Source organism: Rhinolophus sinicus, linkage group LG14 (genome assembly GCF_036562045.2).
Source record: "Rhinolophus sinicus isolate RSC01 linkage group LG14, ASM3656204v1, whole genome shotgun sequence".
Classification (NCBI taxonomy): Eukaryota; Metazoa; Chordata; class Mammalia; order Chiroptera; family Rhinolophidae; genus Rhinolophus; species Rhinolophus sinicus.
Genome location: NC_133763.1, coordinates 22,571,264 through 22,598,263, shown reverse-complemented (window position 1 = coordinate 22,598,263; position 27,000 = coordinate 22,571,264). Strand labels below are relative to the sequence as shown.

Below are 27,000 nucleotides of genomic sequence, written 5' to 3'. Positions count from 1 at the left end.
ATTCCATTTCAAACAACCCTAAACACTTGAAAATACCTTTCAATATTGAGCAGAAAACCTCCTTATAAATTATTTTAACCCATAAAAAGTCAATATCCTTTTTTATACAATAAACCTTGTTGTTTTTTCTTAGTATATTCTCATTTCTTCTTAGTATATTATTCTTACATGTAAATATACTAAAACGTGCACTATTAGTGTGTCTTTTTAGAATATTCTCTTATTTCAAATGTATTTCTTATAGTTCCACCTAGGATATGTTTTCTAAATTCTTCTCCTTTATGAATATTTATTTTAAAGTGTGATTCTAAGTAGGAGCCAGTCTTCTCATATAATCTAACAGTTAGAACAATGGTATTCCTTTAATGTGGACCCCATATATCTGTTAATATAATCTTGCTTGGAATACATGTTATGGGCATCTTTATTGCACTCTTAATATGTACTAAGATCATTAGGATATTGTATTCATAATACACTTTCACTGAAAAATGTATAACTGATTTTTTTAAATCAAAATACAGACTTCATATCAGTTAGCTTCTATCTTTTTGGTATCAGTCCAACATTATAGCATGTTGGTATAGCCTTGAATATTTTATTTTCTGTTTGTTAGCTATCCCTACCAGCTTTGTGCTTCCTGTGCCCTGTATAAATGCCTATAATACGTTACATCCAGAAACTGACAAATTCATAAATAAAACAAGATTGTTCATGTTAATTTTATAGAAATAGATATTTTTTACATTGCATGATGCCTATAGAGGGAATGCTTTAATTCTTATTTTTTTCCAGATGATTTTACATTTAAAAAAATTAAGGTTAAATAATAATCATTTTTATGATACCATGCCAGCAAATATTAAGGATGTTTGCTTTCAGTTTCTGCTTTACATTTTAATATAAATCAACTTTTTCAAATATTGTTCTTGAAAAAGCACACAAAGGTTTATACAACATGTCTTTTTTTACCGACACTCTCTGATGGTGATTGATACCTTTAGTTGACCTCAACTTTGATCAACCCATGAATTGTTAGAACCAGCTAATTGGTTATTTATTTCTGTGAGTAATTTTCCATTTCAGCAGAGCTTTAAGAGATCAACAGCACAATGGTAGCTTTATTTTATTTTATTTTATTTTTGGATAAGTCAACCTGATTGGTGCTTAATTAAAATGTTATGTCACCCTCACAAAGAATATTTTTGAGTCATCTGAATAAATTTTAGTTACTATAGATTTTATTTAGGGAGACCCTGAAGGAGTCTGTTGATTACTTCAGAGTCCGGAAGTAATCAAATATTATCCCACCTTGGAATATTTTAAACCTCTAGTCAACAAAAGGACCTGCTTTTATGGTTCTCAAATGGATAAATTTATTATCTGAGACTAATGGATTTTGATTCATTTCCAAAAGATCAAGGCATTAGCTGGAATTCATATTTAATTGATAACAGCACAAACATCAATACATTATTCTATATTATACCATATTAAATAATCAATTTTTGTAACATGAGTGTACCTTGATTTGTTATGCTTGTGCAAATGTGTTATGTTTATAAAAATATTATAGCAGGAAGAAGAGGCTTTAGAGACCATCAACTTTTTTTGCAGATTAAATCAAAGAAACAAACTAATATGCACACATGGATATCCTAACTACTAAAACCAAGTAACCATGGTGTCTTGACAAACAAGCATTAATAGGCATACACACTGATACCCAAAATACTAAAACCAAGTAAACATTGTGTCTTGACCCCATTCCAGGGTTTGTTTGTTCAGTGTTCAATGTTCATTGGCCTTTCTGCCTCAGTCTCTCCCTGCTATAAATAGCTCACTTTATTTCAGATTGATCTTTCTAATACAGTGGTACTTCAGTTTTCAAACCGTAATCCATTCCGGAAGACGTTTGGAATTCTGAAACATTTGAAAACCGAGGCACAGTTTCCCCATAGAAAATAATGTAAAATGGATTAATCCATTCCAGACCTTTAAAATCAACCCCTAAAACTGCAAAGTTAGCATGAATTTTACTATCTAATGATACGATAGATCCATAAAATTTATGGCGTTCATAGACTGAAATGTTCATCAACGGAGACATTCGAAAACTGAGGTACTACTCTACTCAGATCATATTACCATTTTAGAATCTTGACTTGTTCTCTGTTGTCTGCACAAAGGTGTGCCAACTCTCAACTTGACCAGTGCCTTTTATGATCTCACTGTCTCTCTTCATCTCCTATAATGTCATGTTCAACCATATATCACCTTATGCCATTCTTGCATTATGCCTGCCACTTCAAGGGTTTGTACGTGCTGGGCATACTGCTCCCTCCATCTGAAATGCTCTTCCCTTTCACTTTCTGAACAATTCTGGTTCATTCTTCTACATCCAGCACTGAAGTTCTCTCTTTGAGCCTTTCTTGCCTGCCCCTCCACAGTTAATCATGCCTTGCTATCTTCTACATCTGAACTTTGGAGTATTTCTTTTGTTTTCTATGAATGTGTCTGCATGTTTGAAATCCCAATATTTATATGTCCATTTTTTCCCACCAGATAAATGTATGTCCAAAGTGAAGCTCTCATTAATTATCTTTCAAACTTTTAATCTCTGCCATTAATATTTAGAGAAAAATGAACTTAAAACAGTGCCCAACAAATAATAGAACTAAATAAAGTTTTCTTGAATTGAGTAAAAATGATCCTTTTGATGACTAAGATATTCATAAGAAGTTAATTAAATGGTTAGCATCCTAAATAGTATCCTACTGAAATAGATTACTAATTACTCTCCAGGGCTCATGGATATGCTATGGAGTTTTCATCAGCAGAGAACTGATTGCATTGTTGTCTGGGGTCTAGAGAAACTCTAAGTATGTTTGCCAGGTTCCTGATTGTGTTTGACTAGAAATGGCAGGCAGGGCAGTCAGTATTGTTCACATACAATATTTGAGTTTTAAAAATTAGATTGTGTCATAGAATTTTGTTGCACCAGTTTTTGTGATCTTTTCCAGGTCAGCTACCTTTGGTATTACATCCAGAGTGGCATGAGATTTAAACTTGCTCTGCCTGAGTTTGAAGTTTAGTTCTTCTTTGTTACTGCCTGTATAACTGTTGGCAAATTACTTAATCTCTGAGTCTTGGTTAGTCCACTCGTTTAATAAGTGACAGTACCTCATAGGACTAGTGTGAGGATTGAGTAAGGTTGACATGGATGGAATGTTAAGTTTTTAGGATAGTGTTTAGCACAGTATACAATCTTGTGTCCTGTTGGACTGTGTTTAAGTCAACCCAGGACACTCATTTAGCTTGTGTAAATACAGGGGCTTCAGAGTTAGATATTATCATCATTTACTTATTGTATGATTTGGACATATTATTTACTTTCTGCCCCTTTTCCTCATTTTAAAACGGACATCATAATTTGACTTAAAATTTGTTTGTTATAACAGGAAATAACTAGTTATTTGCTGAATTTGTTGTCATTGTTATTGATACTGTGCTGATAAAATCCCAGCTGCTGTCTAGAGTTGCCTGTAGTTTCAATTCACGGAATTAAAGGTAAGAAGAGTCTTGGCTTCCTTTGAACCATTTGAAATGAGGACATTTATATCATTACCTAAGTCTGTAATATATTTCTGCTTGGAAATATCAGTAAAGAATTAACATGCAGTTCTTGGGGCAATTTAGACTAGCTTGGGAAATGCTCTCAGCACTGGATGCTCCAGTATCTCCTTACAGGAGGCGATAGGCTAAAGAGGGTGCAAAGAAGACAGCAATTTTAGTTGGGAATTTCACCTTCTAAGCATTCCTTACAAACAAGGAGTGGCTGTTTGGCACCTCCTCGGTGATAGAGGCTGCTGTGCAATCCCTGTTCCCACAGGCTATCCTGCTCTAAGCACCTCAGAAACCATTTGCACTTGTGAAAATTCTATCTTTGGTTCCAAATCCTTTCATTGCTTTCTCCAGTAGGGTATTTTTATTTTTTTATTTTTTTTTGGAACTATTTCAGAAATATTCTCTCTCCTCAAATCGCCATCTTTAGATCTCATTTGAAAATGTATTTTAATACCACTTTCTTTTGTTACTTTATATGTAGTAATTCTGTCTAAAAACCTGTAAGCCAGGCAGGCAGCTTTTGAAAAATCTATGGACACAGGACTGGAAATTTCAGAATGCGTCCATGTTGAAGTGCTGAGAGCAAGTGAAAGATTGCCAATCATTTCAGATGTTTATTGTCCTAATTGAATTTACATCAGTGGTTCAGTTTCAGTTGACTAGGACCTTGCTGTGACCAGGACCAAGCACAAATCAGCTCCAGAGTGGTAGCAGGTCAGTGCCTCCCTGCCCATCCCACCCTCCCCTGCTCTGTTTTGATGTCGTTGGGCTCCTTCTGACAAAGGATTCTGTCAGCCCGACGTTGCATCTGATCTTCCACTAATGCTTTTTTTCCTTCTCTAGAAGAAATCAAACCTTCCCAAAGCAGTAAGACTCTTCTGTCAGAAGACAAATGGAAGGTGTTAGTGCTGACAGGAAATACAGGGACTCAAGCCAGTGTCACACTCTAGATGTATGGAGATGAAGGAGTCACTGGACCAATAAGTCTTAGCAAGGACAGCCAAGAGCCGCTATTCCTTCCAAGACAGGAGGATGAGTTTCAGGTAAAAGCAATATTGGCAGTAATATTGGTTTTTGAACATTTCAAAGGTATTTCTGTAATACAGAAGGGTGTCGTCGTGTGTGTGTGTGTGTGTGTGTGTGTGTGTGTGTGTGTGTGTGTGACCTGTGTAAAATAAATCTCTGGTCTATTAGAATCCCCATAAGTTATTCTGATGCCTGTTGCAATCATCAAAGAAAACATTTTTTTCCCTCATATATCTTATACAAGCAAGGAAAGTAATCGGAGAAAATTGTTTTCTTTAAAGATAATTTGCTTTAGGCCATTGGTTTGAAACTGGCTCCATAAACCATCAACCTCAACTAAATTATAACCAGATTTAGAGAGTCTCCTGATAATAAAAACCCTTTTTTGTATACTTGCATATACTTTTACATGTTGCTCAGCTGAGCTGTATGATGTGAAATCATTTTCTTGGCATCAGAGCCCATATTTTGAAGCCCTGTTCATGCCCATTCTGTCTCTTAGCGTCAGAGAACGCTGGGCTGCATTGTTTTGAGTATCGTTGGTTGCCTCTCCTAGTTCCTCAGGGCTTTGGACAGATTTTAATTAGGACAATTACATTCTGCTTCACAAATTCACTCCCACCCCCACGGGGTGAAAGCTCTATGGTTCTTTGGTGCACTGTTAAACAGCAGTTGTTCTTCCTGGAGAATATTCCTTTTGTATCATAAGTCTAGGTAGAGAATAGAGAATGATTGAGGACAACTAAAGTCACTAGGAAGCCAGTGCTGTTTGAGGCTGCAGTACCTACCAATCACTAATACCCAGATGGTTTCTAGATCTTCAGACGGAGCCTGGCATTCTACTTTTGCAATCGTTATTAGTGAAAAAAAGCTGTCATGTAGTCATGAAGGAGCACTTTTACTCAACGCACATATGCATTTCAAAAGATTATTTGAAGATGATTGTTTAGAACTCACTATACATATGCTGTGGTTATATCCCTGGACCACCCCACAAAAGTCTGTGATTACTCATACTACACCTTGTTGTATATGTATTGGTGTGCTGGTAAGTCCTGTCAATGTTTTTCTGGAAAAATTTACCCAGGGTCCAATCTTGGAACAGATGGTATAGATTCTCAGTCTTGATTGCATACTGGAATTACCTGGGAAGCTGGAAAAACTACTGGTGCCTGATCCCACCTTCAGAGATCCTGGTTTATTTTGTCTAGGGTGCGTCCTGCACACTGAGGTTTTTAGAAGCTCTCTAAGTGATTCTAAAGTGCAGCCAAGGCTGAGAATCCCAGTTACAGCACTAGACTGCAAATCGAGTGAGCTGGATTGGAGTCCTAGCTTTTCCTATATTCACTGTCTGACCTTGACCATATCACTTATTTTCTCCAGGCCAGCATTATTTTTACATATAGAATAGAGGCAGTAATGTCTGCTTCTTTTTTAAATAAATTTCAAAGTGATCTGATGATAAAAAAAAGGAAAAACTATATACATTTAAAATTCCTATTGTCATATAGGAATAAATAATAAATTGGTTAAGAACAGAGGTCTTGGGGTCACGGAGACCAGGTTCAAAATCAGATTGACCGCTCCTTAGTTCATTAGCTCTGTGACCTTGAAAATGTTGCTGATCCTCACTAATCTTCAGTTTCCTTCTAGTAAAGGGGGGGGGGTGGTTAATAATACTAAAAAAGCTTGTTGTGAGATTTAAAGAATATTTGGGAATGTCCCTGATAGATGTGAAGTGCTCTTCAAATAAAGATATTACAGTTACTGAGGACGCTCTCTTTCTCCTGGTCAATGGCATCAACTTATGTTTTCTTCTTCCTTCTCTTATTTACTGTGGAGCAGGGGCTTATCCAGCTCTAATCTGCTATCTCAGTGGTAGAGATCAGGGATGTATATGAAAGCTCGCCTAGGAACCTAGGGCCTTGTGGATCCCAGGCCAGCAGCACGGGCATCACCTGGGAGCTTGTCAGACATGCAGAATCTTAGGTGCCACACCAGCTCTATTGAATCAGAATCTACATTTTAACGAGATCCCCAGGTAGTTTGTATACACACTAATGTATGAGAATCACTGGTCTGGGGTTTAAGGAGCAATATGCGTTGGGTCTCTTGATAATCTGAGAACCCTAAATTCAGATTAGCTACTTCATTCCTATCTGCTCTCTCTTCTGTGAGCATTGACTCCCTTGCTCATTTTCACTGGCATCATTTGCCACTTCTGAATTATTCTTTCGTTTTCTTTTCCTTCCTTTCAATCCTGAAGTGAACACATATCCATTTTTGAGGACAGTGTGGTATTTCTGATCAAACAGGCTTGGGTTTGAATTTTACCTTTGGAACTTACTAGCTATGTAGCCTTAGACAAATACTTAACCTTTTTGAGTTTCTTCATTCTTTAAAATAGACTTTTTAAAAAGCTTTGCTCTTCACAGGGGTACTGTGCAGATCGGAAGAGACCATGCATGTCAAGCACTTGCCCCCTGGCTGGCACCTAGCTGAGCTCATTGCATGGTGGTTCCTATTCTCCAGAAGTAACAGGCAGACAGGCATGAAGTCACATATGACTGTTCAGTTATCCTTTTATTTTTTTTTCCACTTGGAATATGTAAAAAGAGAAAGTTTACACTTAAGTGCTAATAGATTCTTGGGACAGCAATAGGATATCTAAAAGTTGGCTTACCTGTCAGAGAAAAACCAGGCCTAGACTATGGGATAACTTTTCACTTCCTCTGATAGCAGAGCTAGTTCTGAGTTCTGCCACTTAGACCAGCTCTAGGTTTAAGAGAGTTGGTAGAGAGAAGTTGACTATGGGGGACTGAGCCCTCTTTTCCTTCTTCCCAGCCAATGCCAGCATAGTCCTTTTTGACCTGGTGTTGTAATAGCCCCACGGCTGGTCTAGCCCTGTAGTCTGTGAGGGAAAGTGATGGTAGTAGTGATGGGCACTTGAAAAAGAGAATTTCTAAGTGTGGCAAGTGGTATGAAAAGAGGAATTCTGATGGCTTCTGGGTCACCTGACTGTCCCAGCTATTTCAGGATCTAGTTCATAGGTAGAAAATGATGTGCATCAAACATAATGTACAAGTTTATCCTTATTCATGTCTCTAGTCTGTGGAGGTAGGTGAATACTTGTAATGGAAATAGTGATAATGGCTATTATTTAAGCTATTACATAATAAGATGGTGTTTTACCTTTTGTAATCCTCATGGTTCAGTGTCCTAGACATGTCTTATTACACTGAAAATATCTGCTTATAAGTATGTCTCTTCACTAGACTATAAATTTCTCTAAGTTAAGGACTGTGCTATTTTCATTTTTGTATACTGTGGCATTGCATAACTACTACATTATTGTGTTAAATAAACATTTATTTAGTGGAAAAGAAAATTGTGTGCAGTACAGTCCATTGAACAGATAAAGAAATTGAGGATCAGAGATGTAAAACACCATATTTTACTCAGATTCCAATACTTACAATACCAACTAAGCTCAAAGTAATTCCAAAATCAGTTTTCCACAATACTACCTTGATTAACAAACTCTTGGACCAAGTCAAAACTAATCAAATATACATACTCTGTGGGAAGGTGTGTTTCTTTTCCTTGAGCTTTGAACATCTGTGTTTTCGCTTGTGAATCCAACAAGAGAGTATTTTAAGAGTAGAAGGAAGTTCTAGACTCATTGGTACTTTTCATGAAGCTTGCAAAAATCACTGCATTTCGCTTTGATGAAAATTGCTTATTTTTTTCTTAAAATAAGAACCCATCTTTCTGTCATTGAAACTCAGCTCAAAAAACATTGGTTTCTAGTGAGAAATGTGTGGTAGTCAGAGAACTGAGCATATGTATGTTCTTTATCCTATTCTTTGATCTGACTCTTTCTGCATATTTTTAGTCAAGTGTCATGATATTTAGTTAAGTCTCATGTTCTGTGTCTGTGGTGTCCCCTGATAGCTTCTTCAGAGGGCATAATTTCTCGATTCTGAAAGGGGCTCTGAGAGCTTTCAACAATTAGGAATAAAAAAATGCATTTGGTAGGAAGAAGAAAAAAACAATGTGCTTAATTTAAAATATTCTGCTACAATTTTCTTCTTTGCATTTCATTCAGGTCAAAATAAGAAACATTGGAGAGATATACAAGATAAGGATAGGACATGATAGAACTAGTGAACAACCTGAGTGGAGCGTACAGAAGGTAATATTTTATATTTTGTGCTTCATAGCTATTCTAAGATAAATAAACAGAATTCTTAAAGCAATGAGAAAGACAACATATTTTTCTAATTGTAATTAATGTGAAAAAATTTTTTGTGAATATAACACTCTACACAAATGTGGTTCATTCTTGTGAGTTATTTTAAAATAGCATTTTTATAGTTGTATTTACAAAGGCAATCTGTGTTCATGGAAAATCTGAAGAATACAGTAAACTATAAGAATGAATAATGAGCTATTATTCATTGATCATTAGATGACCACTGGGGTGGTCCATTTTCTTTAAATCTTTTTTTCTATAAATCTCTCTCATAATCTCTCTCTCTCTCTCTCTCTCTCCCCCCACCCCCTCTCTTTCTCTTTCTCCTTCCCTCCATACACACACACATTTATATATATATATATATATATATATATATATATATATATATATATATATAATGAAATTGAATTATGATTATGTACATATGCACTTTGGGATCTGTCCCCCTCCCTTTTTTTTTTTTTACTTAATCATAGCAATAACAACAATAGCAATAATAAGAAGTATTTGCTGAGTGGTTACTGTATGCCAACTGCCTTTACAAATACAATTGACCCTGAACAACATGGGATTAGGGACGCCAATTCCCCTGCACAGTCGAAAATCTATGTATAACTTTTGACTCCCCCCAAACTGAACTGCTAATATTGTACTGTTGACCAGAAGTCTTACTGATAACATAAAGTCAATTAACACATATTTTGTATGTTATATATATATATATGTATACACATATATTATATACTGTATTCTTATAATAAAAGAAGATAGAGAAAAGAAAATTTTATTAAGAAAATCATAAGGAAAATGCATTTACAGTATTGACTACATATTTATTGAAAAAATCTGCATATAGGTGGACTTGCATAGTTCCAACCTGTGTTGTTGAAGGGTGAACTGTGCTATCATATTTCTGTTGCCTAACAGCAACTCTTTGATTTAGGTACCATTGATATCCTTATTTTATAGATGAGAAAACTGAGGCTCAATAAAGTTAAATAATTTGACTGAAGTCACTTAGTAAATGGTGATTGTATGTTGGAAGCCAGGGACTGAGAGTTTAAGCACTATCATCGGGACTTAAATTTATTTTCAAAAATAGATGGCAGTTAAGCTCTTCGAAGCCATGAGATTTCTGTGTGGAAGCAGTAATTATTGTGGAGTCAGGTGACATGGTTGAATCACAGGACATCTCTGCTTTCTAGTTGGAAATACTGTGTCTGTCACTGATTTCTTTATGGTGTACAATATGTTATTTTAAAATGTTTGAGGTTTGAAAATTTTGAATACCTCTGATAGAATCTAGCAGGTTTATTATTTTCCCTTTAAAATGTTTCTTAATCTTATCTGTGATTTATATTATTGTAGCTTTGATTGTATTATGAAAATAAATGAGAAAATGTTAAATTTGCTGAATTGTTTATTGCAGCATTTCTTTGTATATAACTAATATAAATGAAAACCGGTATTTTTAAAGTACAGGAACAGGTAAATATGCTCCAGTCAGTTTGGCCAGAAGTGTCTTCTGAGCACCTAATATATGCCCTGCATTGTGCTAACTGCTGTTAAGAATAGAGGAAACCATATGTAGGTTTTAAAGTTTTTCTATTCAGAAGTATTGCAAAGTTTCAAAAGAGTAACAGAAAATGACCTTTTAAGGAGATGATGCAAAACCCAAGGAATCTCCAAAATTACAAAGTCTTTACTTGTGAATTACTGAGAAAGATGAGTCAGAACAATTTAGAAAAGACCTACCCATGAGTCAAGTTGGCCTGTAGTCATAGCATGACTTGTGCTTTCTCTGGGGCATTTGAGTGAGAAGCGTGTGCAGGGGTATAGCAATGTCATGTGTAGTGATTCCCCAACTGGATGGACAAACATCCCCAAGCACAGGCACTCAAGGAAGCAAGTACTCAGTCCTCAGAACCAAGGGAGGCATCTCTGTCCTGTGGTTGGTGGTAAAGTTTTCTGTGAAAAGTTAAGTGAATAGAATGTTAATTAATTAATTCAACAAATGGATTGAGCAAGTAGTTAAACCACCAAAGTGATGTGGCATAAGGGACTTTTCCTACAGCCTATTTTTTTCACTTTTTATTTTAACGTAATTTCAAATTTATAAAAAAAATTACAAGAATGGAATAAAAATTTCTGATTTCACCCATATCTCCAGTTGTTAACATTGTATCCCATTTGCTTTATCATTCTCTGCTTAAATACCAGGGGTGCCAAAACAATGTATACAAGTGTATACTTTGGTCAACGTTGCTCAAACAGTAGTTCGCCGTAATCAGAAGTATCTGCATGCTGATGGTAACCACTTTGAGCACCTCTTGTAATTGCCGGCATCAAACGTGACTTGTATTCATCTTTTGTTATTGGAATATATCGAGTATTACAATTTTAATAGGTTTTTCCTGTCTTAAAATTTGTGTACATTTTCTTTTGGCACCCTCTGTATATGTCTATAAGTGTTTGTGTGTGCATGTATATATTTTTTAATCATTTGAGAGAGACTTACAGACCTGATGCCCATTGCCCGCTAATTTTTCAATGTTTCTTAAGATTCAATTCAGGAGAGTGAGTTGCATTTAGTTGTCATATTTCCTTAGTCTTCCCTAATCTGGAAGAGTTCTTTTGTCTTTCCTTATCTGTCATAACCTTGCTTTACTTGAAGACTACAGGCCTATTACTTTTTTAAATGCATTTCAATTTTTAAAATCATCTGTTTGTCATGATTAGATTCAAATTTTGCATTTTAGGCAGAAATTCCACAGAAGGGATGGTGTATTCTTTTTAATGCATTATATCAGGAGGCACACATGGCATTTTGTCCTATTACTTCTCCCTTTGAGCAGTTGGTTAAAGTGGTGTCTATCACGATTCTTCAATGTAAAATCATATGTATTTTGTACTTATTAATTAATGATTAATTAGTAGTATTCTGTGAGTAGACACTTTGTTCTATAAGATTTTCACCCACTAATTTTGGCATCCATTGATGATTCTTGCCTGAATCGTTATTACTATGATGGTTGCCAAATGGTGATTTTCTGGTTCTGTCATTATTTTTCCATTTATTAATTGGCATTCTACTACAAGGTAGAACTTTCCTTTCTCTACCACTTAAATTTTTATTTCTTTATATCAGCACGGACTTAATGGACTCGTTTTATTTGATGGACTTAATCTGTTTTTATCGTCATTTATTTTGATGCTATCATCCTAGATTTGCCCAGGGGAGACGCTTCAAGCTCCTATTGCTTTTGACATGTTACCACCCATACTTTATGTGCTTCTTTACTATCTGGCACAAAAAGATGTTTTAGGCTCATCTAATACTTTCTTTTCCCCAGTCCTAGAATTAGCTATTTCACAAGAAGCCATAGCTTCTGTTTAGTGGAGAGCAGCATTTAGAAACTAGTATTTGTATGAGACAAACAGAGAAGTTACTTTCCCCATTAATGCTCACCTACCTCAGATCCGAGGTCACTTCTCCTATTGTGAGAATCTGGCCATGGCTCTATTTTCACAAGATGCTCCTGGTAAATAGTCCCATGGTGTTTGTAAAACATTGAGTTTGTTATTCCTTTTTTGTATATTCGCCATTTGTGTTAATACATGTAAGCCTTTGAGAAGCCCTGTGGTAAACAAATCTGTTTAATAGCATTTCCAAAGTAAAATCACCATGCGACCAAAATTTTCAGGTAAAATCTGTTAACATTTCTTGAAATGAATATTGTGCATTACTATAGAGGTTTGAGGCATTTGAGGGCCAATCAAGGAAAAGATATGACCAGGAAACAGCAGCAGTAGCACACACACATTTTATTGTATGAGGCCTTGACAGGTTTGCATGTGGGGGGAGTCCCTCATTACAGGAGTCTGTCCAGAGGCTAAGGCATGTGTTGCTGTCAGAAGGAGAGGAGGGCAAAGGAACTCCCAGAGGAGAAGAAGATCTGAGAAGAGGGGCTTATGTGTCTAGGTGATGTCTTTCAGCAGCACAGTGGGGAGTGTCTGTGTCACAGAGCTCCAAATGACAGCAGCAGCATCTTGGGGCCTTATAAATACAAGGCCCTGTGTTATCAAAAGGTGCCAGCTATTGGGAGATATTTTTGTGGGGTATACAAAACAGGCTCTAAATGGGGAAACATTTGCTGCTTTGGACTATTTTTTATTTCGGTAAAAATTCATTTGGGGTATTTTAAAAATTTGTATTAAATTTATTGGGCTGACATTGGTTAATAACATTATATGAGTTTCAAGTGTACAATTCTATAATACATCATCTACCATGTTTCCCCCAAAATAAGACCAGGTCTTATATTAATTTTTGCTCTAAAAGATACATTAGGGCTTATGTTCAGGGGATGTCATCCTGAAAAATCATGCTAGGGCTTATTTTCCAGTTAGGTCTTATTTTGGGGGAAACGGTATATATTCCATTGAGTGCTCACTACCCAAAGTCTAATCTCCCTTCGTTGCCGCATATTTGACCCCCTTTACCCTCTTCATCCTCCCCTCAACCCACTTCCCCTCTGGTAACCATCCTTCTGTTGTTTGTGTCTATGAGTGGTTTTGTTTTATTTCTTCATTTGTTGCTTTCTGTTTTATATTCCACATATGTATGAGTGAAATCATGTGGTTCTTGTCCTTTACCATCTGACTTATTTTGCTTAGCATAATACTCTCAAAATCCATCCATGTTGTCACAAATTACAGTATTTCATCTTTTCTTATGATTGAGTAGTATTCCATTGTATATATGTAGCACATCTTTGTTCAATCATCCATGGAAGGACACTTAGCTTGTTTCCATGTCTTGGCTACCATATGTAATGCTGCAGTGAACATGGGGGTACATATATTTTTACTAATGTTTTCAAATTTTTCAGGTAGATGCCCAGAAAATGGATTGCTGTGTCATATGTTAGCTCTATTCTTAATTTTTTAAGGAACTGCCATACCCTTTTCCTTAGTGGCTTTACCAATTTACATTCCCACCAGCCATGTATAAGGGTTCCTTTTCTCCACACCCTCTCCAACAGTTTTCTTTTTTTTGTCTTACTGATAATAGCCATTCAAACAGGTGTCAGGTTGTGTCTCATTGTGGTTTTGATTTGCATTTTCTTATAGCTAGTGAAGTTGAACATCATTTTTTAATTAAAAAATTATTAATTTTATTAAATTTATTGGGGTGACATTGGCTAGTAAAATTATATAAGTTTCAAGTGTACAATTCTATAATACATCATCTATACATTACATTGTGTGTTCATCACCCAGAATCAGTTCTCCTTCCATCACCATATATTTGACCCCCTTTACCCTCTTCTACCACCTCCCCTCCCCCTAACCATCTGGTAACCACTAAAGCATCTTTTCATAATCTGTTGTATAGGCTATTTTTAAAGTTTTATAATTTGAGTTTGCTGTTAGTGGACTTTTGAGCTAATGGGTCTTAGCTTGAAGGGAAGAAATAATCAACCTAGGGGCCAATATTCAGAGGCCATCTTTGACTCATTTTCTGTTGTTCTATATCAGGAAATATGACTTAATGTTTGCATGAATCCAGAAATAGTTAACAATATATAAGGGTTTATAATTTATAGGATTTAGAAAATAACTAGCTAATGTGCTAATCCACTCTTTTGAGCTCTACATGCCTACAGAGAGTTCTGGGAGAGGTGATCAACATGAGATTTCAAGGAACCATTTTTAACCTAGAAACAGCTGGGTGAATTATTGGGTTAAGATGATATATCTAAGATAAAATGATGAATTCACCATTGGTCTGGCCTTAGCCGTTACAAAGGTACAAAATTAGAATTAACCATGGTTTCTGCTTTCAATCTGGGTGGAGAAAGAAGATCAAGTAGCCAACATACAATAATTAGAAGGCAGTTAAAGGCCGAGCTGCATGTTCAGGCCCTAATCATAATAGGTTTCTAATAAGAAACATACATTTATGCCCTAGAGGAACTGGGAAGGCTTTGTGGACAAGGACGACCCTGAAGAGTGGAGAGGTATGAGGAAAGGCAGAGTAGGGAGAGATGTGAGTGGAAAGTTATTTAGAGATTGCCTATTTCAGTTTTTAGTGCTGCACATGGATTATCATGACATATTGTGTAACTACATAGGTAAAATGATTTGTTCCCTAATGAGAGGGAAAATGTCTATTTGTGAAGCTGAAATACTTTCCTTGTGTTTGAATAGCCTGGAATTTGTCAGATACAAGTTGCCTGATCTTGTTTAGGTGAAGTCAGTTGATAGATACATTGACTTACAGATTTTTCATCACCATGTCTTTTCAGGTGTGTAGAAAGAATTCTGTGTACATGATTACCACCTTCTGTCTGATAATTAAACTTTAGTCATTATTTATTTTTTTAGTATTTCACAATTGCACTGGAAGTTTAACCCTATGCAATATCAAATTTTATTTATCTATATGTATTGCTCAGTGGAACAACTCAGTAATCATTATATCTCATATATTTCTCTTAATCAATATTTCCCTTTTCTTATAGGACTTTCCGTTTTCTTACTAGGACTAGCATGGTCCTAGTCAAATTAACTCTATATTTTAGGACAGGTCAGGACCAAGATAACTTTCCTTTTATATTTCAATGTGTCTGGGTGGGAGAAAGAGAGCAACAGTTCTCGTCTTTTTGGACTTTGGTGTTAAAATAAATAATAGCGCAGATGCATAAAGGCGTACATAATTGTATTTATATTTAAGGTACTTCTTCAAGTACTGCTACAGCACCCACTATGTGGAAGTGGTCTTGCTGGAAGTTTGAGTATTCTAACATGACTAAGATGCAGTTCTTGTCTTCAAAGAGTTCATTCTACAATTAACCCAACTACAAACCAGATTGTAGTTTAGTTCTCCTTTGAGTTTTAATTTTGTCATGTCTCAGTGAAAATGCCTCTCTCATGACATCTATCTTCCAAAAGATTTATTGAAGGAGTTAAATTGATTTATCTTATTCTCTCAGGTTCTGAGCAGAAAGATTGGGTAACCTAACTGAGGTGTTACAATCTCACTGTTGAATTCAGGTGTGTTAATTCAGACATTGAAAGTACCAGTCTATTTCTGTTCCAGTCACCTGTTTTTAGGCCATGTACTTAACTATTTGGTTGAAATTTCTTAAAATAATCTAGAAATTTTAGATTTCTAAGAAACCTAGAGTGAGTTTTTATGGTAATGTATTCTTGTGAAACAACTAATATTTGCTGCCGTAAATCAGCAGCGTGGGGCTCAGCAAATGTACTTTAGTTTCTACTGAGGCCAGCCCTAAAATTGTTTCTATTCATTTAGGAAATTAAAACAGATGATGAAGATTTTGTAAGATAAAGACACTGCTGCTTATTAAACTTTCATTTATTTGTTTTAGAAGAAAAATGAGTGTATGTTTCAATGAAAAAATGTTTTTGGAAACTCACCTTTTTTCTTTTCCCACATTATCCCCACATGTAGTTTGGCTTTGAAGCTTAATATCAGTGCAGTTTTTCCTCAGCCATATTGACTTTTTTGTATTACTCACATTTGGCAGCTGTGAATCCAAGCTAAAGCAAAACTCAGGGCTTTGGTTTAGTATAGAAGTATACTAGATGATGTCCCAATCTGAAAGCCAAAAAGAAAAAAAAAAATCAAAACGAGAATGGTTGGTTCTGTAATAATCAAAGGCTACCTTTTGTGAACAGAAAATCTGAAAGAAGTTCTGCCATTATTAGGATGTAAACCGTGAGGATTTCTCCCCCATCAGTAATGATGCACTATTTATAGCCAAGTAGTTTCTTGAGATGAACCATGATAGACCTATGTAACATTATTGTTTGGGGGAAGCCAGTGCTTTTAACAAGTGTTTGTTGAAATTATTCCTTGTGTCCCAAGTTAAAATGTGTGAGAACATGTTTTTTATTTTAACATTTATATTTTCAGCAGAGAATAGTCATCCCATTTCATGATTCTCTGGCAGTTTGGGGCTGCTGGTCTAATATTACTCAGAGTTTGAAAGTATTTCCTTGATTACACATTAGGTACATCTTTGGAGGTCTGACTTGCTATCTCAGCCACTTTAATACACATTAACCAAGCATGCTATCTAGCTTCCAAAATACTGACATAAATTATTAATCCAAGTCACTGAATTGATTCCAAGTAAAAGATAGCTTGGACCCAAAATAACATGGCTATAGCTAAACATAGTTATATAGCAATGAACATTGAATGTTGAAAAAAGGAAAGATAGGAATATGTTTTGGCAAATATTGTCTGTCATGTAAAACTAAAAATTGTTTTTGAGTCTTAGGGTTTCCATGTTTTTTCTTCCCTGTAATTTGCCGATTGCAAATTGAAGTTAGAAACTTCAGACTTAAGTCAAGAGACATGAAAGATATTTAGTTTCTAAAAGTCATTGAATCATTTTCTCTAAGTTTTCCTTATTGTAAAATACAGCTCAGCAATACTTGCTCTGACTGTCTCACAAGCTGTGAATATCAAGTTAAAAAATAAAGCTTAATCAGAACTCCTGATTCCCCCACCAAACCTGCTTCTCCCTCAGTCTCAATTGTCTGAGTAAATGGTGTCACCCTCCACTTAGTTATCCATGCCAGAACTCTACAAGTTTTCCTGAATTGTTTTCTTTCCTTAGCTTCCAGAATCCAATCCCTCGGAAATCCCGTTGACTCTATCACTGAAGCATGTCTTGAGTTTGTCTCTTTTACCCCATCTGATTACCGTCAGTTTAGGCTGCACAGCCATATGTTCTCTCCTCTTTACTAAAAAAGTGTCCTAAAATAACTTTCCAGCTTCTTCTCTTTTTCCTTCAATAGCCAGTCTCCAAAGAGCAGCCAGAGTGATCTTTTAAAACACCAATGAGATCATATTTTCCCCTGGTTTAATCTGTCCCCTGCCCACCTCTTTGACCTCTTTTCAAACCACTCTGCCATTGCTCATTATGCTCAAGCAACACTGGTCTTCTCCTGCCTCAAGTGACCTTTGCCACAATCTAAAGTAAGGCCCCACTTGCTCTTTTTTTTTTTTTTTGTATTAGCCCGTAGTTGCTCTTGATCACATTGGCCTTGTTTATTTTCTTTGTAACATATCACTTGTCTGATATTTTTCACTTGTTTACTGTCTGTCCACTAGAAGCTGAGCAATTGGAAGATAAGGACTTTCTGTTTTTCAATGTTATAACCCCAACTCCTAGACTAGTACCTACTGTGTAAGAAATGTTGGATACATATTTGTAGAATGAATTAATAAAATGTATTTTGTTACTTAACAAATATTTATAATATATGTGAAATGCCTTTTAAAGTATAAGTGCAAAATCAAGGGAAATCATAGTCTTGCTTAGTTTTCAGGGAATGAGAGAGCCGTGGTGTGTATGAAAGGCAGATGAAGAAACAAAGCCTGGAAAACTTTGGAGGCATGGTCAATGTATACATTGTTAGCCCATCCAAAGCCAGAACGCCTCCTCCTGACTCTGCCCAGTCTTCTCTCCAGGTGTCTGGAACGAAGGGCTACACATGACTTAGATAAATTGACTCAAATAGAATAGGAACTCTCCAAAAATCTTTTTGATTCTTCTGAGCCTTTGAATTAAAATGAGATATCAGTTTTGGTACATTTGTTATTTTTAAACTATTTCTTGATATGATATGATATGATATGATATGATATGATATGATATGATATGATATGATATGATATGATATGATATGATATGATGATATGATCCCTACTAATATGACCTCCAGGCAGGCTTGAAATTAGCTAAATTAGATAAGAAATTATTTATTTTTGAAGTTTTAAAGCATTTAAAAATTATTTCCAGTTTCTTTTAATTTTCAGTTACTTTTTTACTTCATGGTTCTAGAAGAACCATGGGGGAAAAAGAGCAAGTTTTTACATTCAGTAAGAAAAATAGTTTGTTTTTGAGGATTTTCTACTTCAATGAACAGCAGGAAGCACCAGCTTCCTCTTCTCACAAAATCTCCAGTCAAATGTTTAATCTCAAAAGACTCCAGCAGTTTATAGAAACATTCTAAAAGTTGTGTCACCTTATGTGAACCAAAGATAAATTCTTGCATTTGATAGTCCTTCAGTCAATTTAAATATCATAGTTGATCCTCTTTGTACAGTCTTTATAACACAAATAAGGAGTTATCACAAGGAACAGTATCAGAAATAAGGAGATTCAGAGTCAAGCTTTGACTTTGTATCTGACTTGTAAGAATGTTTAGAGTATTATCTGAGAACACATTTAAACCTTATTTTATTTTCGTATTTCCAACTCCAAAAAGAAAACACTAATGACTGACATTAGTACTTGTTTTCCCAACCCCAGTACCAGATCTAGTATAATACTGTAAACACTTTAAGTGCCCAATAAATGTGTTGGTGACTATTTGCCTTTATTATATTTTTTAAAGAAGCATTGGATAAATTGAATATATAATAAGAGCAGAAGTAGTAAACTTTTTTGTTTATTTTATAGAACAAAGGTTTATGACATTTCAGAGTAGGATTTCTAAACACATTTTTCTCAACTTTTCTCATCCTAGCACATTCTTTATGTTATATCCAGTGCCCGGCAGACAACTAGCCACAAGTTTAGTTCTCAGAAAGTGTTTGTTGACTTTGGTTGTATATCACTTCTCCTCCTAGGAAAGATAAGATTAAATTTGGGATTAAATAATATATGTGAAGCGTGTTTCATGATACAAAGGAAAATATAAGTACATATGGTGATAATTCTTTTCAGTTGTTTTTTTAGTGTCAATCCTAACAGGCAGGAAAGAAAGATATGGAGCTCGGGTCAGGGAGGAGGGTGGTGGGCTCACTGTGCCCTCGTGATCTGGTTGGTGGGCCCCAGCCACAGTCATGGCCCTTCCTCCGACCTGCTGGGATCTGATCCTTGCTCCATGGAGTGTCCTGGTTGGCCTAAAGATAGACACTAAGGACAGGTGGGGAAAAGTCTACAGGGCCAACTTTGAAGGGCTAACTAGGGAGGACATTAGGAGAAGCGGTAAACCCATGGAGAGGAATTAGGACAGTGCCAGTCCCTGCAGTTTAGAGAAATGAACATCCTTTTTCTCATGTGTTCCTGCTGGATGTAATGGATCAGAATGGGAACCACCTCAGAGAAAGCACACAAGGATTATATAACTAAGGGTCTAGGAGACCAGAAGTGCCAGAGAGCTTTATTGGGTGGATAGGACAAGTGAAAGACAGGGGTTAGAGTTCTCTTTCTTCTTAAATTAGGGGTTTTGCCTTTTGTTTGTGAACCTCTTAACTGATGATCTAGGGAATTCAGGGTGGGGTCCAAAGAGAGGTGGAAGGAGAAGCTCCTTCAGGTTGGCTTAGGAGAGGAAAGGCAAAGGAGGCCTTTCTCTGTCTTCCCAAATTGTCCAGGTCAGCTCATTCTAGTAGAGTAGGGGTCAGGGATTTAAAATAGAAATTCTCTTTCTGATAATAAAAAACTGAGTGTTTGGCTGAAGTATCTTTGTGCAGTCTCTAGGAAGATGTTAACAAGTGAGGTACCACAAACAACCCCAACTAACAGTTAAGAATTCTAATCTCTAATTGTTGTGATTAATTGTGATACTACTATACTACTATTACCACTATTAACACCACCACCACCACCACCAAACATTTATTGAGCACTCAGGATATATAGATCATCACTTTTAATGTTTATACCACAACAAGGTAGATGATATTATTGTCCCAACTGAGGATATTGCAGTTTTTAAATTGAAAATAAGCAATTTTTATTCAATACCACATAGCTAGCATATAGATTTAAAGAAAAGTGGTCTGACCTTTAGCACATGCGCTCTTACTGCCAACTGAAAAACTGGGTTTCTAAAATAAATCTCTGTTTCAATATTCCTAGGTATTTTAACTCACACTTGAGATAGCTCTGCTGTGGGAAATAACTTCCTGTTTGTCTTTTCTATAATGTGTCTTTATCTTGTTTTATTACATCAAGCACTCTTGTTCTAAAATATTCGATCTTCAACCTGGTGAGACAGGTATGATGCCAATTTTGCAAATGAGGATTTGAAGATCACAGGTCATCATATAGATCGTTTACCCAAGGCCATATACATAGTAAGTAGCAGGGCCAGGACATAAGTCAAGGTCTTTTGATCCAAGTCCAGGTTTGTTCCGCTTCTCACAGGTCCTTCAATGAGTCCTGCCATTAGCTGCTATATGACTGGGCTTATGCATTGTGCTGTTCCAGGTATTTTGACCCCCTTTATTACTTTAATAATTGAAAAAAAAAGTGAAAATAGTAACAGAATTAAACACAACTGAAGATAAGATCGATGGATATATGTCTCTCTTTATCTACCTACATCACTCTATTTAATTATTGAGTTATCTACTAACAAACTATTTATCTTCCTATCCCAGGATTTTTCAACCTTAGCACTCTTGGAGCTGAATAAGTGTTTGTTGTAGGGGGTATGCACTGTCCATTGTAGAATGTTTAACAACATCCCTGGCCTCTACCCACTAGATACCAGTAACACCCTCCCTTCCTTCTTCAATTGTGACCACCAAAAATGTCTCCAGACATTGCCACACATCTCCTGGGGGAGGGGCATGAAATCTCATCCAGTTGAGAACCACTACTGTAACTCTTTATTGTTTAAAAAAGTTAACTTAAGATTCATTATTTATTTTTATTTGTTTTTATTTTGAGGCATCATGAATTTGAAGGTAAATGGAACTCATTTAGAGCCCTAATCTCAAAGGCATTTCAGTGGAGTTAATAGGGTTTTGCTCATTTAAGTAAAATGATAAGACTCTGTCCTCAGTGAGTATTTCAAAGGATGAATGAATGGTGGTGCCTCAGAAACCAGAGGATTCTTGCTAATTTCCACAAAGAGTTTAGTGTAGAGGAAGAGCCTGTTGGAGATTTAGGTAGGATGACTTTGTAAAAACCACATACTTCATGGGGAAGGTTTTAAGTCCAGAATCCAGAAAATTTGCATTCACCTGTTTATGACCTTTGTTTATCTGAAACATTAACTAGGTTCCATCTGAAATTATTCTTATTGTATCCTAATCTTTGCATTATTCCCCCACAGGACTTAGTCCGTATTAGTAATATTCCTTCCTTCCTTCCTTCCTTCCTTCCTTCCTTCCTTCCTTCCTTCCTTCCTTCCTTCCTTCCTTCCTTCCTTCCTTCCTTTCTTGTTTTCTTCCTTTCTTCCTCTTTCTTTCTTTCTTTCTTTCTTTCTTTCTTTCTTTCTTTCTTTCTTTCTTTCTTTCTTTCTTTCTTTCTTTCTTGTTTTTCTTTTATCATTAAACTTATTGGGGTGACATTAGTTGATAAAATTGTATCAATTTGAAGTGTACAATTCTATAATTGAACTGAAAGCAACAAATGAACAAGACAAACAAAAAACAAAAACTAATAGACACAGAGTTTGTGTGTCTGTGTCTATATATTGCATTGTGTGTTCACCATCCAAATCAAATCTCCTTCTGTCACCATATATTTGACCCCCTTTACCCTTTTTTACTTCCCCATTCCCCCTTGCCCCTCTGGTAACCATTAACCTGTTGTCTTTGTCTATGAGTTTTTGTTTATTTGTTTGTCTTGTTCATTTGTTGCTTTCAGTTTTACATCCCACATATGAGTGAAATCATATAGTTCCTGACTTTTTCTATCTTATTTTGCTTAGCATGATAATCTCAAGATCCATTCATGTTGTCACAAATGTCGGTATTTCCTCTTTTCTTGTGGCTGAGTAATAGTCTTGTGTATTTAAAATATTTTGGGTCTATACTTCACAGATAATCTGTAAAATCTCCTTGGTGGTAGAAACAGTTTCTTCTTGTTAAACTCCTGACCATACCCAGTACAGTGCTGTGAACATCCACTGTAAAAAATGTCACTGTAAGGAGGCCAAGGGTCTGTGAGCCACTTCTTGGGGTCATTTGCATGCAAGCACTTGGGGGAGCTGAAAACTCCCCATTATCCTAGGTTAGCTTTCTTTGTCCAGGAATTCTGTTTACTTGCTCTTTTGAGGAATATGTGCCTCTATATAGCTTAGAAAGTAACTTATCTTTTTCTGTTCCGAATAAAGTAAAGTAATAGATGTCATAATGGGTTCCAGGAAGGGAAATAAAAAGATTGAACACTCTCTCTCACTACTGAAACTTCTGCTCCAAAATGGTCCATGACATATACAACCTCAGCTGTAGGATGTCGATCACCTGTCTTTTATTCGTCCACCACTTCTGTCTCCCCAATTGCCAAGTAAACAACCTAGGCTGTGAATCTCAGGACCATTGTGGCAATTGAAGTTTCAAAATTGTTATGTCGAGAGCTGAAAATAATTTTATTTGAGCATTGTATCTGGTTGAGATTAAAAAGCATATGAATCTTTATGACTGGTCTCTATCTCTTAGTATTCCATCTAATTTCTATAAAAAAGTAAAGCATGATATAGTCCAGAGAGAGGAACATTTCCAAATGTAGTAGAATGTATTATATTAATCTCTTTTATATTTATGAATATATTCATAAATAAATTTGGTGAAGATTAATATGAATTGTTTATACAGTTTATATAAAATTTTGCATATTTCTCATCTAATCTTCACAATTATGTGAGATAGTCATTATTCTTATTTTTAAGGGTGGAAAAACTGATACTTAAAGTGGTTATGTGGATTTCTCATGATAAAACATTTGTAAAATAAAAGATCTGGATAATGATCCCAGTTTTTCTGACTCTCTATCCAGTATTCTTTTCATGGCCTATTGCCTGGAGCAAGCAAGGACATAATCAGGCATTAGTGATGAGGTGTACTGATGTCATTTAATTACCTGTGTTATTCCTCTTATTTGTTAAATCATTTATTCAACAAATAATCTAAGGACTGCCTTGTGATAGCCTGTGGAAGTACCAAGATGAGTCGGACATGTGGCTTCCACCGAGTCAGTCAAATATTAGGTGTTAAGTCATAGTCATGAATGAGTAGGTTGCCATGGATCACAAAGTAGGGTCACCTAGCCCAGAGCAGGGCCTCACAAAAAGCTTCTTAGAAGAGGTTATGTCTGAGCTACAGGTAAAGGTGGGCATATTTAGCATGGTAATGAGTCAGATAAAAGCTGTTCTAGGCAGAGATACAGAACGTGTGAAAACTCTGAGGTGAGAAGGAATGTGGCCAGGTTGTGAAATTCTGCTGAATGCCTGCTTTGGTGATTAAGTTTAATATGAACACAAAATCTCTTTTGGAGTTCCTCCTATACATTGTTTTTCAGCAACTCCTGTAGGTGCAATTGAGAGCTTTGAATCAGAAAGTCCATTTCAAATCTCAGGGCCTTCATTTTCTTGTCTGTAAAAGTATAAGAATTTTACAAATGTAATTGGTGATGGTTACAAGAGATAATTAAAGTAAATCACTTAGCATAATACCTAGCAAATAATCATTGCCTAATAAGCAACAGCCACTACTATTACTCCTAATAACAACCACCATCAGAGTGTGCAGTATATTTTAGGAATCTCTGGGGTACATTTTAAATTCTGAGTTCTGTGAGAAACTGGAAATCACACAATTTGGTAATCGTTTCTTCTCATTCCAGGTGACCATGCAACACATGCAGAGCAAGAAAACCCTAGATTTTGCAGCATTTGCTTGGTTATCTCAAATCCAACCAGATGGAGATATTGTCTGTGAGCTTCCTGTACTAAAGGGCGGACAAGCTATTTTCCCATGTGTGTTATTAATCTTCAGTAGCATATATTGCGTATATAAACTATTTAGTTGCAGAATACTTTTGTTTTGTATTTCTGAGAGAGTTGTTTTACCCATTGAGAAGTAACTTTTTCAACATGAGTCACTTGTGGATCTGGGATTAAATGTCATCTCAAAAGGATTCTTGTTGTCTAGCCATACGCACAGGGCCAGAGGCGATGAAAGAAAAAATGTCGCGTCTGTACCTCATCTGGCTGTGCCTGGGGCCAGTTGGTCACTTCATGTCATCACCTCACTTATGCCATAGTTAGTTCCGTATCAAACCTCACATCATTTTAAACTTTAAGCATCATGTACAGTAACAGTCACCTTTGCTGCTGAATACTAAGCATGAAACCTTTACCTATGTCATACATAGAATAGCCTTTAAAAAAATCTTTTATTTCCCTTTCTGGAAAAGGTATAAACCCTCTGAGCATGTGTTTATGGTGTAAAAATGCCCATTTATAGTTAAAATTAATAGTTGACAGATCAAAAATCTCTCAATAGGTACTGAAAGGCCAGATTAAAGGAATTGGCATGTGATGTTTTTTACTGTAGCATGACCCATTAATATGGGTTCTGTTTGTATAAATTCCCATGTAATAGATTTCCTTTTGTTTCTCTTCCCTTTGTTTTGCCAGTACCATATTGATGTCTACACCAGGCAATTGAAGCAAGCAGAAACAGAGCCCGAAGTTTCCCTGTGTCTCTACAGGGATACAGGATACTCTGGTCTTAGACGCTTGTGCAAATCCAACATGCCAGTAAAATTTCAAAGAGAACAGGTGAGTCTGCACAAATAACTCTCCGATGTTCTTAGCAGTCTCTCTGAAGGTGGCTGTAGATGACTGAAATTGAAAGGTGCTTGACAGTCTTTACATTTTCATTTTAGGACATCTTTAATAAAGTTTCCAGACTAGACTCCCTAATGTGCTTTCTTTTAGAAGTTATTCTTGAAACAAAAATGGGACACGCTATACTAGCACTGAATAGCAGGACAAAGAAAAAGACACTAAAAATTAGTGATGATGTGAGAAAAAGAAAAAAGAATGAGTTGAGATGATATCAGGGAAAAATATATATGAACATGCTGTTTTGGAACTGAAAGTTACAAAGCCCAATTCTAAAAGGTCAGGTTATAGAAAGGCCATTAAAGTATATTTCACATAATAACAGAATAGCCTTTCTTTAAACCCCCCTGAATGGAGCCAACTATATCATTTTCATACATTAAAGTCCTTTACTGTTCCCTTTTGTCCTTTATTTGCAAACATGAATCTTTCTGTATATTAGATGTCCAAGCAGTTATGGTGAAATATGTAATCAATCCAGTTAATTTTTAATGTTATTTTGTTGTATATAGAGAGAAAGTACTATTTGGGGGTCTGAAGTTAAGAGTAGGGATTATATAACCCAAGGGTATATTTTTTAAAAAGAAGCCTCCCAAATCAGTGTAAGAGTGCTATTTCTCAGACTTTTCTGTAGTTGTAGTTCATGAAATACTTTGAAACATCAGAGATCTTAAAGCTCACCTAAGGTTTTTATTTGTTACTTCAGATTACACAGAAGCTTTCATCAGAATGAATAGGAAAGCTAGATCTGCTCTTGATGAGGGAAAAACAAAATTATGCCTACATTTAGGCATGCTGTCACAAATGTATTATTAATTGTGAGCCAAAACAATTTTAGATACCATGATATTATTAACATTACACCAAGTGACCAGAAGCTATCCACTGACGAATCCTTCTAGCTTTCCATCAGTCGCAGACTCTTGCACCCTACCGTTTTGTGGTAAATGGTAAAGGTTCCATCTCTCCCAGCTGCCTGCCAGCTGGTCACCAGCGTGTAGCATTGTGTGAAGTTACACGCTAAGATTTCACGAGTCATCTTCATGATAAATAGTCTTCAGTTAATCGTTGTGTGTAACATTTACCAGAGAGTGGGGTGGGTGAATTACAGGTTGAAATTAAAATTAAGTAGGAGGTATAATTGCCATCAGTGTATAAATAAGAGTACAAATGTAGGTTTAGTGGTGTGTTTTAAATTTAGAATCAGAGATATGAAAGTGTTTTTCCTTCCCTGGTTCATTTTGATTTTACATTTTCTGTCATTTTCCTCAGTGCATAGAATGTAATAGAAATGCTGAATAAGTTCAAGAGTTTTGCATTCAAGAAGCTGTGGCAACAATCTTTTCATTTATTACCAGAATGATTTCAAAACAGCTACAACTCACATCATTACCCACTAGTTGGGCTGGTTGTTGCCATTTTCCCAACAAAATGTCCAGCAATGTAATCAAAAG

The 27,000-nt window shown here is 35.9% G+C and overlaps 1 protein-coding gene across 1 annotated transcript; it reads left to right on the top strand.

Moving 5' to 3' along the window:
• The first annotated feature begins 602 nt into the window (after positions 1 to 602).
• LOC141568581 (lipoxygenase homology domain-containing protein 1-like) lies at positions 603 to 25,471 on the top strand. The gene is made up of 4 exons (XM_074318847.1): positions 603 to 4,670; positions 8,762 to 8,848; positions 24,541 to 24,673; positions 25,337 to 25,471. Exons 1-4 carry the CDS (start codon positions 4,578 to 4,580, stop codon positions 25,345 to 25,347), a joined length of 324 nt encoding a protein of 107 aa, XP_074174948.1. The 5' UTR covers positions 603 to 4,577; the 3' UTR covers positions 25,348 to 25,471.
• The last annotated feature ends 1,529 nt before the right edge of the window (positions 25,472 to 27,000 follow it).

Bases quoted from the DNA above. Each gene is read 5' to 3' on its own strand.
- LOC141568581 (XM_074318847.1), top strand. From the start codon at position 4,578: ATGTATGGAGATGAAGGAGTCACTGGACCAATAAGTCTTAGCAAGGAC. The intron at 4,671-8,761 runs GTAAAAGCAATA...CATTTCATTCAG, and splicing joins GACAGGAGGATGAGTTTCAG to GTCAAAATAAGAAACATTGG. The intron at 8,849-24,540 runs GTAATATTTTAT...TTCTCATTCCAG, and splicing joins CTGAGTGGAGCGTACAGAAG to GTGACCATGCAACACATGCA.